At 42.9% G+C, this 18,204-nt stretch overlaps 1 protein-coding gene across 1 annotated transcript in view; it reads left to right on the forward strand.

Annotated features, from left to right (window-relative positions):
• Positions 1–12,889, forward strand: part of LOC108790129 (collagen alpha-1(XXI) chain-like) — a 74,219-nt gene extending 61,330 nt beyond the window's left edge. The window contains exons 14-17 of the mRNA XM_018560338.1: positions 3,750–3,896; positions 9,394–9,520; positions 9,764–9,841; positions 12,699–12,889. Coding sequence (XP_018415840.1) covers positions 3,750–3,896; positions 9,394–9,520; positions 9,764–9,841; positions 12,699–12,889 — 543 coding nt within the window. The remainder of the gene's footprint in view (positions 1–3,749; positions 3,897–9,393; positions 9,521–9,763; positions 9,842–12,698) is intronic.
• Positions 12,890–18,204: the final 5,315 nt, after the last annotated feature.

Consider the following 18,204-nt stretch of genomic DNA (forward strand, 5'->3'; position numbering starts at 1 on the left):
TACTTGTAAAGAATATGCAAATACTAATTTCCATTGCCTGGTCACAAGTTCATTTAAAGCTTAAAGTGACACAGTGATTCAGGAGGTAAGTCTTAAAAATGCATTCAAGTACCCTAACTAGTAACAAAAATGTATCTTATTTGTGTATCACTCAGCTGTAGAGCCTGAAATCATCTATAGATTTGTGCTGACACTGTCCTTCCTTCTTGTGGGTGGCTTCTTTTGTTCCCCATGGTCCCTGTGTGCGTGTTGTAAAGTAGCTCCAAGCCCGCTCCCCTGATAGACTACAATCTCAGTACAAAATAGTAAAGTAAACGTAATATTGTAGTCTATCATGGGAGCGAGCTTGGAGCAGTGGATACTTTACAACACACACAGGGACCATGGGGAACAAACGTAGCCACCCACCAGCAGGAAGTACAGTGTCAGCACAGAGATGATTTGAGGATCTACAGCTGAGTGATACACAAAAAAAGATACATTAATAGTTCAGCAACTTGAATGCATTTTTAAGATTTAACTCCTGAGTTTAGTGTTATTTTAAATCCAGTCTGGAATAAAATGCCCTTGCAGAACACCACACCCTCCACCCCACATTATGCAAGGCTTAAATGCTTGTTAACTCTAGGGGTAGGCGAAGGCTTACCCTCTTCCTTGCTCTTGTAGGCTCCCTCCATCTGCAGTCGGTCCCCAGACGTCTTCTCTCCAAGCCATGGTTTGCCTACTCCACGTACAATGCAGGACTAACCGTCCTGTATTGTACATGATGTTGTTGAGGGAAAGCCCAAGGCCCGTAGTTTTAAAGAGATGTTAATTGCATTGGGGCCTACCGAAGTAGGGGTTAAGGTGAGTAATACATCCTCTTCTACACCCTAGAGTTAACAAGCATTTAATATTTCATTTCCAGCCTGAAGCACAGCTCTAAAAATCTCATCTTTTATGGAGCAATCTCTGCCAAATTGCAGCTGAGTAAGGAAGGATGATAAACTAGTTGGTCCTCTATTTTCCTAAGACATGTAAGATGAGAATCTGACATTGTATTCATTTTTTAACTTGTAACTTATTAATTTGCTTGTAGGGAGAAAAAGGAGAGGCAGGCCAACCTGGGAATTCAGGAATAAGGGTAAACTTCGCTAAGTCTTTATAAGTAAAATTTGAACATATTTAACATTCTACTGTATTAATATTTGTCTTTTATCTACAAAATTGCATGTAGGGGCAAGAAGGCAGCAAAGGAGCAAAGGGAGAGGTATTGAAAAACACATACGTATTTTATTATTCTATTTGATGTTTAGAAACATGACCCTCTACCTTCATTCTCTAGAGTTATGCAGCATGTAGATTTTGTGTCCAGAAAACAAACTTTCTACATTTTGTTCAAATAATCTTGTTTCTATACTATTACATTTTGTTGTTTTTACATGTAATAAAATCACACCTTGCATATATCAAAATGCAATGTTCTTTTGTTGACCAGCTGAGTTTTTTTTTAAAAAGCACAGTTCATTGTCATTAGCCAAATGTGGTGTTTAGTGGTTTAATTACATTTTCAAAGTTTGGGTCTCATAATGCAGCAGGACCAAATTTAAAAAAAAAATACTGATCTGTAAGAGTATATTACAAGCAGGCAAGCAGCTCTTGCTTGTGATGTCCCTGCAGCTTCAGGACTATTTATTCTTTATGGTAGGCAGAGTTTAGGTAGAATGATGACCAACAAACAGACCCGTGTAACTGCCCAGAATCTTTGGGGACTATTTATAAACAATACACAGGGTACTTCATCCTGAGAATATCTGTGAACAAAAAACATGTTGTGTGAATAATGGCAAAAATGAACGTTTTTAATGTATTTTCTTTTCAGGTTGAATGTATTGTAATACTACATTGTGGCCACCAGAGGGAGATGAGGAGCAAAGGAAATAAGTATTTATTTCCTATGATCCTTAGCTCCATCTAGTGTTCATTCTAAATAAATAGCTGTGCAATGCATTACCGCGTGTTACTGAAACATGTACAAACGTAACACTTATAAGTCATAAAGTTATTTGCATTAGGCTGCTCACATAAACATACATGCCTAAATATCTTTAGGGCCAGATTCACATCTTTGCATTGCAGTAACAAGCATGTTTTTCCACCATGCAAAGTAATACAGAAACCGCAGTATGTTGCTTTGCAGTGTCATTCCTTTTTCATGCCATCCAAAACCATATTTTCAAAGCACCACAACAGTGATGCTTTGTGCTGGAAAAAAACACAAAGGTGACCGCATCCTAAAATATGCACTGTGGTGACTTAGATTTAAAATGAATAGACTGCCTTACCACAGTGCCTGTTAGGGTGCAACATGCGTACAGCGTGTGAATACAGCATAAGAAAGACTGTAGACTCCCTGTAATTGGCAGATAACATTACCAGAATGCACTAGGCATGTACTAAATTGTCATTACATATTACAGTAAGTTCACATTCTTCCAAATAAAACAGACATTGGAAAATGCAGAAATAGAAATTTACTCTATATTACAAACCATTGACTTAAAGTAGAACTGAAGCCAAAATATATATTTTTTACAGTTTTGGATAAAGAATGGGAGGGTTATAGCCCCATCAGCATTTTCTGCTCTCTGTGTCCCATTGTGGAGAATTCCTTTCATTGCCATCAATGGGAAGTGAGAGAAATGCCTGGTGGTCAGCAGGTGCACCACAACCAGTATCACCATTGGAAGATTTCCCATCTATTCCTGTTCTGAAAACAAAATTTGATATTTTTTCACTGATAATTGTCACCAGAACAAATAGAGAGGGTGAATCTAAGAAGAGAGAGGGTTCCTAACGGGGACAAAGACAGCAATATAAACCTGAGAGGTAGAGGTGTTCTAATCCCTCTCCACCCTATCCAAAACAAAACAAAGAGTTTTGCCTTCAGTTGCACTTTAACTTCAAATGGCCAGGTACTTTTTACTGTTCTGTTATGTCTATATCTCTATTAGATAGAATTCCTTTCCTGACAAAAAGTGGGAAATCTCTCAGGAAAAAAAGAAACAGGAAAAAGCTTGTAACTTCTAACAATGTTTTATTGCTGTCTTTGTGTTCTTGCGTGAGTGACAAGTGTTACCAATATTTCTTGTCCTGGTGTCACAGGAACTGTAATTGAGCGAAAATCTCCCAGGGGACTCAGGGAGCGATATAAAGAAACCTACAGAAACTTTCATTCTTCCCTATTCTGGGAAACAAAAGCAACACAGAGCGCCTCCATAGTGTAAAACTTTTATTTGATGAGTACAACACGCAAGTGAAAATGTACTTACACGAAAGCCAATGATCATAAGCGTAAAAGGAAACGATAAAATATAAAATCTCCAGCAGGGGAAGTCTGAGGGGATCTCCAAATCAGCGTCCTCTGCTCCCGTATGTTTTTAAAAAAGGTCTACGCGTTTCAGGGGCACGCCCCCTTCATCAGAACCTGAGGTCACCAGGTTGTTGGTCGTTGTTGACCGGTGGGAGCTGCCTCTATGGTGTACCAATGAACTTTACAGCCGGATTTCTCTGCAAACCGGGGGCGCCGGTATTGCTTTTTTCAGTGTTTCTTCCCTATTCTACCCAAAACTAAAAATAATAATAATAATTTGGCTGAAATTAGGCATGCTAATTGTCAAAATATTTTCACTATACTTTACTGCTGTCACTGTGTTTTGAAAACTGTTCCTAAAACAGGGAATTTGATTAGTCTGTGTTCTGGATTACAGAAAGGTGAAATTGGAGACACGGGTGAGAAAGGACCAGAGGGTAAGAAGGGAGAAGTTGGCGTACTAGGACTACCAGGGCCTCGTGGTTTTCCAGGTGAAGGTGGTCCACAGGGAAGGTCTGGAATACCTGGCATCCCAGGAAAACCGGTGGGTAAACAAATTCAGTGGAGTGTAATCAAATAAAATAGTCAGAGTTTACAAGTTTTGGAATAACATAACAAATGTGGATACTGTACATGTTCAAAAGTTAATTTCACCTTTTGCAAAAAAATAAAAAAAATGCACCCACATCTATTAGACCCCTAATGTCACCAACAGAATCCAAAGAAGCTGATGAAGCACAGATTGTGCTTCAGCAGCTTCTTCTCCGGCTACAGCAGCCAGAGAAATGACACACTGAAACCGGAAGTGATGTAATACAAATCGCTTCCAGGTTCAGTGATCGGAGGGGGGATCAGCCGCTTGAAGCAGTGGATAATGGAGGTGGGGGAGCACACACTCCCCAGCATCGTACAAGCACCCAAACCTTTGTAAGTGAGCCGCCATCACCGGCTGTAAAAAATGATGCCAAGATCATGGCTGCTGCTTGGTATAACTGCTTCAGATTGCCGTTGTTTATTTGCAGTCCTGAAGTGGTTAATTTTAAACAAATGAGCCTGCAAAGCATTGAGACAGGTACAATGCACAGGCTCCTGCTGTCTCTTTCTTCAGCCCCTGTCCATACCAAGGTATGGACTTTTGGTTAAAATGGACCACAAATGCGGTGATGTTACCACACTTGTACTCCATTGAGAACTACGAGTTCCCTGCTGCAGTAGCACAAACATGGCAAATTCAAAAGTAGACAAAATCCTCTGGGGAGAAGCACCCTGCAATACAGTAAGAGGGGGGTACGGTTAAGGGGTGGAGGGCTTGGCTCTGTGACAAGTTTCTAGTTTACATGGTCATGAAACATGGTCTAAAAGGTGAAATTAGCCTATAGAATTAACAAGTAACCACTAATCCAGTAAACCAGAACTGAGTCCAAGGGATTTTGGGCAAATGCAGCTTGCTTTCAGGTGAAATTGCCTTGCATTTGATATCAATTTGTCAATTTCTGAGCAGGGGGATAATGATGTGCTTCAATAAAAAAAAAAGAGTTGTAGTAACAATAATAATAATAATAAAAAAAAAAAAAAAATTGTATTTTATATGACACAATTGTTAGTGCTCCTGTACACAATTACTCTATATCCCGATACAAACTTCCTAAAACTGTGTTTTTTGCAGGATTACAAACTTCACCGGTCTTACCAGTTTTTAGCTGAGTAGAAACTCTGGGATTACATTCTATGGAAGACTGTGTTGGGCAGACAGTGTTAATTTCAAAGTGCTGCCTGGGATGACCAGAAGCTCTAAAGGCAATTGTTCTACTCACATATAGGAGGAAACAAAAGAGAGCTGTGACTAGTGACACCAAGATCCCAACGTTTCCTTCTGTGTGTATTACATCAGATCTTCTAGACTGGAGACTTTCCAGGGGATTAGGGATGTTGTCAACTGCAGTTACTCCAGCCCCTAATGATACAGTACTAGATTTGTGTTATCTTCAGATGGATATTCTAGTTTTAATTTGCCTTACCAACCCACCTAATTGTCCCCTTCCACCCCTCGCCCCCATAGCAGCCCCTTCAAAGATGCGTTAAGCTGCTACAAGCTGCTTTTGCATTCCAGTAGACATGTATAGGCAGAGGAGCAGTTCTGACATGAACAAAAGCCTGTACACACAGACTTATAGCTAGGTGCTAACTTGGCTTATGATAATGCAGAAAGCCTTTGGGAATTTATGTGAAAAATAATAACCATATATGTATCTTAAAATTATTGTGGTTACATGTATTAAAATGAAATTTTTATGAACACTAAAGTATCACTGTCTACAAAAAAATGATTTTGCATACAGATTACCAAGGTTGATCAACAACATTTTATGAATGATTTGTTAGACTGTTAGAATAATATGTTTGGGACAAAATAAGCAGAAGATCATAATTGCACCCTATATAATAAGATACCTTTTTATGTTATAGGGAAAACCAATAACAGATGACCACATTATGAAGTTGTGTAGCAATGTTCTGCGTGGTAAGTTGTATAATCAAGTTATATTAATATTGAAAGCATTTATTTATTTTATTTATTAATACAGCAAGAACAATGTCTGCAGATTTTTTTTATTAAAGTAAAAGGTTTTAAGAATTTTTAAATAATGCAAAAATAATTACCACAGCGTGACATGAGATTCCACCAGTCAGGGTCCAGAGGTACCTTAAGAAATAACCCACAAGCATCTATATTGTCAAACAAATGGGTTTCTAGGAAAAGTTAAGTGCACATTTTTTTTCAGTTTCTATGTAGAATTCAGGTTGTGGCCCAATATTCATGTGTATTTCTATGTAGTTTATTAGGGACCACTCCTGAAAGTTAGGAGAGGTGATGGTCATCTAATCTAACTGAATATGAGAGGGACAAAAAAAAAAAAAAGAGAGAAGGAAGAAATATAATCTTGGTGCTGAGGGCAATGGGGCAGCGAGGTAAGTAGGGTTGTAGGGATGTGTAGTGTGACAAGGCCTATGGGCATTCATTTATTCCAAGAGCACATAAGGGTTTAAATGCAGATTCCTGAAGTGAACAAGTTGGATAAATGTTATCTTCAAATAGCCATTAAAGCAGAACTATGGAGTTAAGGCTTTTCCCCATAGTTCTCCTTAGGGTAAAGGGGGGACACAAACTAGCGTCCTCCCGTCACCCTAGGCTCAGTATACCGCGAGCTGTAGCTCGCGGTATACTGAGACACCGCAGTATACCGCGAGCTGCTGCTCGCGGTATACGGAGACGCTTAAGCTGAAGCGGATCCCGACAATTGTGCCGGGATCCGCCCAGATGCGTGACTGACAGCTGGCTCTGCCTATCTAGAGGCAGAGCCAGCTGTACCCGCCCCGTCCGTTCCGCCAGTCAGCGCTGGCGGATCGTAGCGGGGAGGGGGGAATCCAGCCCCTCCCCTGTCACGGCAGAGAGCCGTGACAGGATCGAGAGGTGAGCGAACACCGGTATGTGTTCGCTCACCTCCCGATCTACTGAGCCGACCTGTGACAGTCTCATTGTCACAGGTCGGTTAGAACTATGAGGTGAGTGATAAGCCTTTAAAAGATTTTGGAACTCATAAAGAAACTCCAGGCATTCCAGATGTCAAGCCATGAACATAAACAAATACTGTTGCCACTTGGGCTCTAGCATGCAACTCCACTACCTCTTAAGAATTGTCTCCTCAGCTTTGCCAGGCTGCAAGCTTTATGCACTTTTGGCTCTTTAAATTAAATTGCCCACTGGGATTAAACTCTGAGTGGGATGTGTCTTACTGTTATGGATAATTTCCCTCTTCCATTCTCTCTTGTAGACAGCACGGTTAAATAAGTTCAAACTTAAAGAAATATTGAGAGAAAATAAGTTCAAACAGATTTAATCGATAGCCACATAAACAGTATATCTTCAATTTCAAGAAGTACCCACTAGATGGCAACAGTGAGCCATAGAGCTTCAAAAAGACATTGGTCCAAACAAGCACCCAGTCAATGGATACACTTGTAATTCATTTTATTACCATTTTTACATTTTGTAAATGGAGAAGTATTCTGGAGTGACAGTATTCTGGAGTATGTTTTCTGGAGTGACAGTAAGGCCGATCCCAGGAGGGACAAGTGCTGCTTGTAATTGCACGCAGCAGCCCGTTCTTCCCTATGGGAGGATTCGGCTGTACGCTGTCAGCCGCACACACGAACTTGCACATGCGTGCAGGTCCGGGTGTCCGCACTTGGACGCAGACAGTCATGTCTCCACCTCTGATGTCTCCATGAGGAGGACCTGTCACATCATATTTGCTATTATATAGGGGGCTTGTTAACCCCCTCTGTGATAGCAATAAAGTTAAGTGTAAAAAAGAAAATGTAAAAATTGCTGCTTACTGCTTACACTAAACTGATGAGCAGTAAAAGCTTTAAAAGTGTCACCTATGGGACATTTTGGGTATTGTAGTTTTTTGCAGTTTCACGGGCGCACACAAAATGTTAAGGCTTGACATGTTTGTTATCTATTTACCCGATGTGACCCAATCCTTTATATTTTACCAAAAAATGGGTATTATATTCTGTTTCTGTGCACTAAATTTCATTTTAATGTATTTTATCCTAAAAATACTGGTTTTCTAAACATTTGCGCAAATAACTTGCAACATAAAAATTTGCAACTAGCATTTTTTATTCTACAGGGCCTCTGCTTTCAGAAAATATATACAGTAGTTGTTTGGGGGTCTGAAGCTGTTTTCTAACCAAAAATTCAGATTTTATCCTGTGTATGCAAACATCAAGAAATTGCTCCGGACGGCAAGTAGCTAACATAAAAAAGACCGTCTTTTATTTCTTCCAAAACAGAAAAAATAGCTTTCTTCAGTAACAACAACATGGGGTCCGCTTGTCTTTCAGCAAAATTAACACATTACAATATCTCATCGACTCAACGTTGTCGCAAACTTTTAGGGTTTTTTCCCAGGGCTTTAGGGTTTTTATCAACAAAATTCCTCATAAGTACTATTAAGCAGCTTCCAACAGCTTTCCACACATCTTGTGTGACTCTCACACATGGGTCATTGGCTCTCTAAGCCTACCTTGGCTGTTTCTCGTGTGCTTCTATCACACACACATACCTCCACAGTCTTACATGAGCTGCCCGCACACTTCTTCTTGCAGCTCCAGGCGCATCAACACCCAGCCCTTCATGCTGCAAGGGGCAACATGCCCTGTGTGAATGAGGCCACAGATGACCTATGAAACTTGGATAATGCGTATTACAGAGAACATCGATAAACTGAACAAGCTTTCTGACTTTACCATAGAGTAGTGTGAACTAAAGTATTAGCTCTCAAATTGCGCTCACCTGTTACCTGGAGTTGTTCTTTAAATCGAAGAGCCCATTCAGACCTGTGTGTCACAGTAACATGTTATAAAACATGCATTTTACTGAGCACTGCCCCAATGCATAGAGACCCACAAACCGCACGGCACCCAACAAACAGCTACACAGAAGGCAATGCACCGCAGCACACATGTCACATGTCCTAGCTTGTGGTGTGCTGTGTTAAAATAAAGGATCTGTTTTTAGTATTTTAAGGTATGCTGCCAGTGCATTCAAAATGAATGGGTTGCCTAATGCAGCATGCCTTAGTGCACAATAACACATTGCATTAACTCACACATGTAGTCTGAATGGGCCCTTATAGGTCCCTTATAGGCCCTTATAGGTTTTGTTGTGTAATCCTCAAAAGGTAAATAGACCTGGAAACGGGCAGAGAAATAATTGCCACATTCCCGAAAAGATGTCAAAAGCCAGTGAACCAACTTTTTACTGACATGCTAAACAGTATGCAGCATGACTAAGTAGGACTTATTTATTTTTCAAATTTTAAATTTAAATAAATAGCATTTTCATGCCATTTTGTTTCATGTCTAAAACAAAGCTCACTTGTGAAAGTTGTAGTAAGAGGAACTTTACATTGCAGCCCAGTTTCCATCCTTGCTTCAGAATATAAATCCAAGCTGCCCACCATGTGAAGGAAAGCAAGGCTTACCGGGACCACCAGGCATCCAAGGCCGACCTGGTGAAAGAGGACACCAAGGGTACCCAGGAAGAGGGGGCAGATCTGGATATCCAGGGATCCAAGGGTTACCAGGACTACAAGGGTTAAAAGGTGCGGCACTTTTTGTGAATAGTAAACTATTGTATGCACTTTTATACATTACTGTTTTATCATTTAGATTGTGAGCTCTCACGAGCAGGGCCCTCCTTACCATCTTGTCTTCAATTGTATTGTAATTGTAATGTCTTCTCTATATTGTAAAGTGCTATGATGATACCTAAATATATAGAATATAATATCTCAGAAAAATGCTTATAGTGACAGATTTTATATTAATTTCTTGCAGGAGATACGGGACCCAAAGGAGAAAAAGGTTCTAAAGGAGAGCGTGGCATAGGACAGCCGGGCACACCTGGGCCTGCAGGTAAATAATTTACATATTATGGAACAGGAATGAAGAAGAAAATAATGTTTTATTTCTTAGGGCTGTCAATTTTAACTCTACCACCAGAAAATAATTTAAATTTAGGCACACCACTGCATATCCTATGAAGGTTTAAAATCACACTAACCCATAATCAGGGGGCAACAAAACAAAAGGAAAATTACATCTTTATTGCTCCACTAGCAGCCAATAGAAATGTACAGGCAGATTAGTAAACTATAGTAAACTACATTATATGTACTCAATAAAAGAGTTGCAACACAAAAACAAAAGCATAAAGTGGGAAAAGAGGTGATCATTGCAAATCAGGAGGGGCACCAAACAAATAAGTATCAGAAAAAAACAACATAGTCTGTGGAAGTCTTAAAATGGACTTTCATCCTTCCCACCCACCTTCTGTCATATCACCCCCCTCCTCTCTATGAATCTGATTTTTTTTTTATGTTTTTTTTTGGGGGGGAACCCACATTGCACTTCCCAGAGGAGAATGACGTTTCAGTTGCCCCTTGCCTCCCGGGATACCCATGTCACTCCCAGGAGACAAAGTGCAACTTTCTCATTCTCAGGAGGCATCGGTGTACTCTACTGTGCATACAATGCAGCACGTTATCCGGGGGCTGGCTGGTTCTTGCAGCTGGCCCCCTGATGATGTGACATGGCACATGCATGACATTAGTGGGCCAGCTGTAAGAACCCAGAAGATACAGCTGACTCCCGATGAACTCAGAGAAGAAGATGGTGGCGTGGGAACGAGTGTGAAGCAGCACAATAATGGATTCTCGCAGGATACCCCTGGATCGCTGGAGGTGTGAGTATGTTTTTCTCATGGATTACCCATTGAAAAAGGTAAAGGGGAGGGAAATGAGAAGAGAGGAGTGAAGTTCCTCTTGAAATCTGCTTTGTGAGAGATCAAAAAGCCACATTTTCAGTACATGTTGACTGTATCACTGTACCAAACCCAGCAGGTGACATATAAGCTCTACTGACAATTGAAAAAAATATATATATAAATATACAGTACATATAGGCCCACATTTTTAGTGACATTAAACTGGAGTTAAATCTTAAAAATGTATTCAAGTATATTAAAAAAATAAGAAAAATGTACCTCATTTGTGCATCACTGGGCTGTAGAGCCTCAAATCATCCCTGAATTGGGGCTGACACTGTCCTAGCTTCCGGGGGGTGGCTACTTTTGTTCCCCATGGTCCCTGTCTGTGTTGTAAAGTAGCCACCGCTCCAAGCTGACTCCTGTGATGAACTACAATCTTAATATAAATTAGTAAACTAAACATAAGTTTGTAGTGTATCACAGGAGTGAGCTTGGAGCGGTCGCTACTTTACAACACACACAGGGACCCTGGCGAACAAAAGTAGCCACCCTCCAGAAGGAAGGACAGCGTCAGCACTAATTGAGAGATGATTTGAGGATCTACAGCCGAGTGATACACAATAAGGTAAATTTTTGGTAATAGTTAAGGTACTTGAATGCATTTTTAAGATTTAACTCCTGAGCTTAATGTCACTTTAAATGTGGGCCTATAGGTATTGTGATGTTGGGGAGCTCACAGAGCACTCGCACAGCGTTCATCCATCAACAAAAAGTCTTTATTTTTCTTTTAACAGCAGGTAATCAGGACGCCCAACATAAAGAAAGCTTGTCTTCAGCAGAATATACATATATTGGCTCACCAATCACCAAGTCGTCTCACACACTCACGGTGTCCCAGTTTTTCAATAGTCCTCTAATGCAGCACTGCTGCTCCGGCCTCAATCTGCAGGGCCACGGTCTGGTTCATCCAGACCACCTCAATACTGTGCTATCCTGCAGCTCCCTGCTGCACTGGCCTCCATACTTACTCCCAGGTGGCAATCTCCTGTCTCCCAGGTGGGGCCCTGAACAAATCCCAGCACCCTCTTCATGAGGGATGTACACAGGTGCATAATCACTATTAAAGGAGAACTATGAGGTGAGTGCTTTTCACTCAGTTATCATAGTTCTAGCCAACCTGTGACAATGAAACTGTCACAGGTCGGCTCAGTAGATCGAGAAGTGAGCGAACACATACCGGCGTTCGCTCACTTCTCGATCCTGTCACGCCTCTCTGCCGTGACAGGGGAGGGGCTGGATTCCCCCCGCTCCGATCCACCAGCACTGACTGGCGGAATGGACGGGGGAGGGGGCGGGTACAGCTGGCTCTGCCTCTAAATAGGCAGAGCCAGCTGTCACTCACGCAGCTGGGCGGATCTCGACATCGATGTCGGGATCCGCTCCGGCTGCAGCGTCTCAGTATACCGCGAGCTGTAGCTCGCGGTATACTGAGTTTGTGTCGTCCTGTTACCCTAAGGAGAACTATGGGGAAAAGCCCTGACCCCATAGTTCTCCTTTAAGGCATGGACCCATGGAATGGAGATTTCGTCCCACCCAGAGCTCTAAGAAATCTCCTGGCTCCAGGATCCCAACTAGGATCCAGAAAACAAGGAAAGGACTGAAAAGGCAGTCCTTTCCTGGTACAAGTAATTCATTCCTGGAGCCACTCAGCCCCTCTGGCTGAGAATCCTGGGTCACTTTGAGGCCACATAACACAGTGGTATGCCACAGTATATTGATATGAATTTTTTTTCCCCCCAGGTCACGTAACTTGTAGAAATGTAGTTTTAACAGGAGAAGCTGGAATAAATAATGCACTAGTGATTAACTTTAATGTGTGAGGTTAAGAAAAATATCTTTAAACAAGATACCACTAAAGACCATTGAGAACCTGGACTTAAAAAGGACTCATGTGACTTGTAGGAAATGCTAGCCGTAATTATATGCTTTGTTGCTACCTTACAGGTTCCCCTGGAATGAATGGAGTAAACGGAGAAGGCATTATAGGCCCTCCTGGAAATCCAGGGAAAAATGGGGTACCTGGAACCCCAGGGAAACGAGGATTTCCTGGGCCTTCTGGAGTCTGCGACCTTTCTTCCTGTCTATCTGCATATGGAGCAAGGGATGACCCATTTAGAAAAGGACCTAATTTTTGAATCAAATGCTTGCTCATTTGTAGGCCTAGATCCTGATTATAGTCTCAGGAAAATTGCAATGTACAGAAGACGTTTGTTTTTGCACTGAAATCTGCATTTTCCCTCATTTGGAGTAGCAGAGGCAAAAAGACTTTCCTTTAGGGTCTTTATATTGTTAGACTGACTGTAGTTCCATTTTTTGTATTATTTAATTCCGAAGAAGAAATACTTGTCATGCTATTTTGTTTTTTTAATTGTTTTTCTGTGTGATGAATTTGACATGGCCTGGAATTACGCCCTCTTTACAGTCACTACTGTGCTATCACTACAAAATAAAGTTTTAATAATTATTAATGCTTAATCATAATGTTGATGCAATTATATAGTATTCAGAAGCAGTAGAAAATTCCACCAACAAGCGTGATCAAGGTTCTGTCTGTCTTCCTTCTGGAATTGTGTAATCTTTATATAGACAAGGGGTAGGCAAACTCTGGCTCTCCAGCTGTGGTGCAACTACCAATCCTATTATGTAGCTGCCTCTGGGAGTCAAGCCTTTGGCTGCCAGAGTCTTGCAATCCCTAACGGGATTGGTAGTTGCACCAAAGCTGGAGTTTGCCTACCCCTGCTATATACCATCCATTTTAAGACAAGTTTTCTAAGTACAAATTAAGTAAATATGTAGTCCATTTATTGTACTGAATTGCCTACGCCATGTGACCAATTGTGAAATGCCAACCTATGACGCTGATAACGAAGTGTACTGTTTTATATTCCTTTGTGTGATTGCTTCTCAATGCATTAAGCATTATGTAAATGCATTTGCAGTGACACAAAATCATTTGGAATTACACGTGTACGTCTTCACATATTTGCAAATGATCATTTCAGTTTTTTATAATTGTCATTTGTTTGGCAGTTACCTAACTGTGAACCTATAACATAACTGCACAAATCATATAACTATAAATAGGAAATGTAAAATATTTTGCTTTATTTGATGGAGCTGAAGTAGTAGGATACATTACAAATAGTATGTAACTGGAAAAAAATCAGATTCAGAGTCTACGCATTAAAAGGTTTACATAAAAAGAATTTATCAGTATTATAAACATGTTTTATATCTTTTGTCAACATTTTTAAATGACGGTGTATGTAATCTTTTTCATTTTCTACCTTTTATGAATCTTTTTGTGTTTCAATAATAAAAGTCTCATTGTTTTCTGTATACTGCATGCATAATGCAAATGTATTTTGTTTTGAAAGAAAACTAAAAATATAAATTGGCACCAATATGTTGTAAACTACAACATCAGGGCTTCCTTCTTCTTGTTTAGGTCCCCTGCTTTCCGAAAATATGCAGTGATCAGTCATAAGATTTTGACCACTTACATATGAAGTGAATAACATTGATTAACTTGTTACAATGGCAACTGGAAGTGGGTGGGATATATAAGGCACAAGTGAACATTTTGTCCCTGAAGGTGATTTGTTGGAAGCAGAAAAAATGGGCAAGCGTAAGGATATGAGACACTTTGACAAAGGCCACATTGTGATGGCAGCTCTGACGACTGGGTCAGAGCAACTCCAAAACGGCAGCTCTTGTGGGATGTTCCCGAACTGCAGAGGTCAGAACCTACCAAAAGTGGTCCAAAAAAGGAAAATGGGTAAACCAGCGACAGGTTCATAGCCGCCAAGGCTCATTTTTGCACCTGGGGATGGAAGGCTGGACTGTGTAGTACGATCCACCAGAAGAGCTACTGTAGCTCAGATTTCTGAAAAATGTAATGCTGGTTCTGATAGAAAGGTGTCTAAACACACAGTGCATCAGACTCCAGCGGCCCTCGAGCGCTGGAGTCTCACCACCCTTACCGGCTCTCCTGGCCACAGCGTCCATCTCCAGGCAACCGCCCTAATTATAAGCCTCTTTCCCCCAGACACCCGCCGCTTGTCAGCGAGCGGTGCATCCTCCGCCCCCGATCCACTCGGCGTCCAGGCTCACACTGACCGGCCTCATCCAGCCGCCAGTATCACATCTAGAGGCAGCCTCACACCGCACATTATCCAGGCCATACCCCCCACAGTCCTGACAGCATACATCAGCCCGTTTCTTATCGTGCCTGCCACAATCAGCGGTCCCCGTCTACCCAGAATCACTGCCACACATAGTATTTGGACCCAGGCTCTCACTACCACTGAGCCCTCCCTAGCCCCAACGGCATTGACAAACCCACACACCTCCACACCTTCCCCCACCTGTTCACACACATAATTGAGTGCCCATCACTCCCACCAGCGGAGGACTCCTATCCATTCCACCCCTCGCCGATGATATCACGCCATCATCTACTCCTTGGTAAGTTGCTATTGCCTTCTTTGGTTATACCAAGTCACTGTATGGTAGTAGCGCTTCTGTCCTCGTTTTTCTGTTCCTATTGGCAAACATCGGACACCCCGGTCCGCACTTCAAAGAAGCTGCAGACTTAGCACTCAAATCCACACCCTTACCCTAGTGTAGCGCTGCATCAGGAGACAACTCTCCTAATTTTCTAATGGAGTTCATGCCTCCACAGGTCAGGGCTGTTTTGGCAGCAAAAGGGGGACCTACTTAATATCAGGTGGGTGGTCATAATGTTATGGCTGATCCGTGTATGGTTTTGAAGGTGTTTAGTAAGTTTTCTGTTTCAATATTGTTATCGTTTTGTCAAGTAACACGTGAACATTTAACAGCCACAATACAAATAAAAGATTAGAAACATTCTGATTCACAAAGGGTCATTACAAACTTGCGTACATCTAGTAATATACAACGCCTATCTGTTAACGAACAAGCAGTGAAGAGATGGTGTTTTATTACAATGCAGATTCCTGAAGTGAACAAGTTGGATAAATGTTATCTTCAAATAGCCATTAAAGGAGAACTATGGAGTTAAGGCTTTTCTGCATAGTTCTCCTTAGCATAACGGGAGGACACAAACTAGCGTCCTTCCGTCACCCTAGGCTCAGTATAACGCAAGCTGTAGCTGTCGCGGTATACTGAGACGCCGCAGCTGAAGCGGATCCCAACAATTATGCGTGACTGACAGCTGGCTCTGCCAATCTAGAGGCAGAGCCAGCTGTACCCTCCCCCGTCCGTTCCGCTAGTCAGCGCTGGTGGATCGGGGAGGGAGGAATATAGCCCTTCCCCTGTCATGGCAGAGGGCCGTGACAGGATCGAGAGGTGAGCGAACGCCGGTATGTGTTCACTCACCTCCCGATCTACTGAGCCGACCTGTGACAGTCTCATTGTCACAGGCAGAGGCGGCTCTTTAATTAGGCAAATTAGGCGGTCGCCTTAGGCCTCGCGCTCCCGAGGGCCTTGCGGCCGCCTAATTTGCCCTGTCAGAACGGCAGCCAGGTAGCATTGTGAGCTCTCATCCCTTTGTGAACTCTCATCCCTGTAGCTGTCAAACTGAGACTCTCAAGTTTGACAGTGACAGGGCTGAGAGCTCATCCGTTACCTGATCGTTGGTGTGGACCCTCGACTCGGTCTTCTGCACGGAGCTCCGCCCCCCACCAGCCAATGAGAAGAGACCTCACCCCTCCCATCCACCACACGACGATCTCTGGGCAGAGTTTAACTGCAGAAGCTGATGGAGACACCCACACGACAGGGCCAGCACAGCACACACAGTACTGGAGTGGCAGCCTGGAGAGCCTTGTGGAAAGCAGGTGAGAGCCCTGTGGAGAGCCCTGCTCTTTGGTATCTTGTCCTGATGAGACCCCACAGAACCCTGCTACCCTGGTGAGGCCCCCTCAGAGCCCTGGTGAGACCCCACAGAACCCTGCTACCCTGGTGAGGCCCCCTCAGAGCCCTGGTGAGACCCCACAGAACCCTGCTACCCTGGTGAGGCCCCCTCAGAGCCCTGGTTAGACCAGGGCTTTGTGGGGTCTCACCAGGGCCCTGAAGGGGTCTAACCAGGCTGTTGAGACCCCACAGAGCACCGGTGAGACCCTATGGAGCCCTGGTGCTGGTGAGACCCTATCTCGCCCTGGTGAGACCAGACAGAGCCCTGGTGAGACCCCACAGAGCCCTGGTTTAACCAGGGCTCTGTGGGGTCTCACCAGGGCACTAAGGGGTCTAACCAGACTGGTGAGACCCCACATAGACATGGTGAGACCCCTTGAAGCCCTGGTGAGACCCTACAGAGCCTTGGTTTAACCAGGGCTCTGTGGGGTCTCACTAGGGCTCTGAGGGGTATAATCAGGCTGGTGAGCCCGGTTTAACCAGGGCTCTGTATGGGTTTCACCAGGGCTCTGAGGGGTCTAACCAGGCTGATGAGACCCCACAGAGCCCTGGTGAGACCCTACAGAGACCTGGGTTATTCAGGGCTCTGTGGGGTCTCACCAGGGCTCTTTGGGGGTCTTACTGGGGCTCTGTGGGGTCTCACCAGCCTGGTTAACCCCCACAGAACCCTGGTGAGACCTCACAGGCCTGAGCGGGGCCTCATGTTTAGGTTTCGCCTAAGGCCTCGCAAACTCTAGAACCGCCTCTGGTCACAGGTCGGCTAGAACTATGAGGTGAGTGAAAAGCACTCACCTCATAGTTCTCCTTTAACAAGACAAAGTATGACTTGCTAACAGGAGATGTGGCTGTATGTCAAGCACGTGAGAAAATCGGCTAAAGAAATGTATAGGAGGAGGAAACAAGGTAGAGAAGAGGAAATAAACGGTGATGGTGGGAGGAGTGAAATAGGTATTGGATTATCGACTTCTGAGTGGTGGGATTCCCCGTGTCTCAGCTGTAGATCTTCAAATCATCTCTGAATTGGTGCTGGCACTGTCCTTCCTTCTGGAGGGTGGTCCTTTTATTCCCTGTGATCCCTGTGTGTGTTGTAAAGTAGTCAGCACCCCAAGATTGCTCCCATGATGGACTATAATCTCAATACAAATTAGTAAACTAAACATGAGCCCACGCCAATTCAGAGATGATTGGAGGATCTACAGCTACAGAGCGATACAGAAATAATGTAAATTTTTCCTAAGGTACTTGGATGCATTTTTAAGATTTAACTCCTGAGTTTAGTGTCACTTTAAGAAAGTGTCATTTTACGACACTTCAATAAAGTTTTTTTTCTAATGAACAAGCATCATGCTCTGAAACAGCACAAAGCACTGTAGTCTGAACACACTAGCGCCAAACAGGGCAACGCAGCGGCCGAATGGAAACGGGCCTTTAAAGCAGTGGTTCTCAGCCTGTGTAACCTCAAGACCCACATTTGTCCTTGGTCATTAAGTCATGACCCAAGTTGCACTGCAATGGAGTGGAGTGTGAGCTGCTGTGCTGTTATGGAGCTCCA

The sequence above is a fragment of the Nanorana parkeri genome, unplaced genomic scaffold (genome assembly GCF_000935625.1).
Source record: "Nanorana parkeri isolate BGI_ZX_2015 unplaced genomic scaffold, ASM93562v1 scaffold451, whole genome shotgun sequence".
Taxonomy (NCBI): Eukaryota; Metazoa; Chordata; class Amphibia; order Anura; family Dicroglossidae; genus Nanorana; species Nanorana parkeri.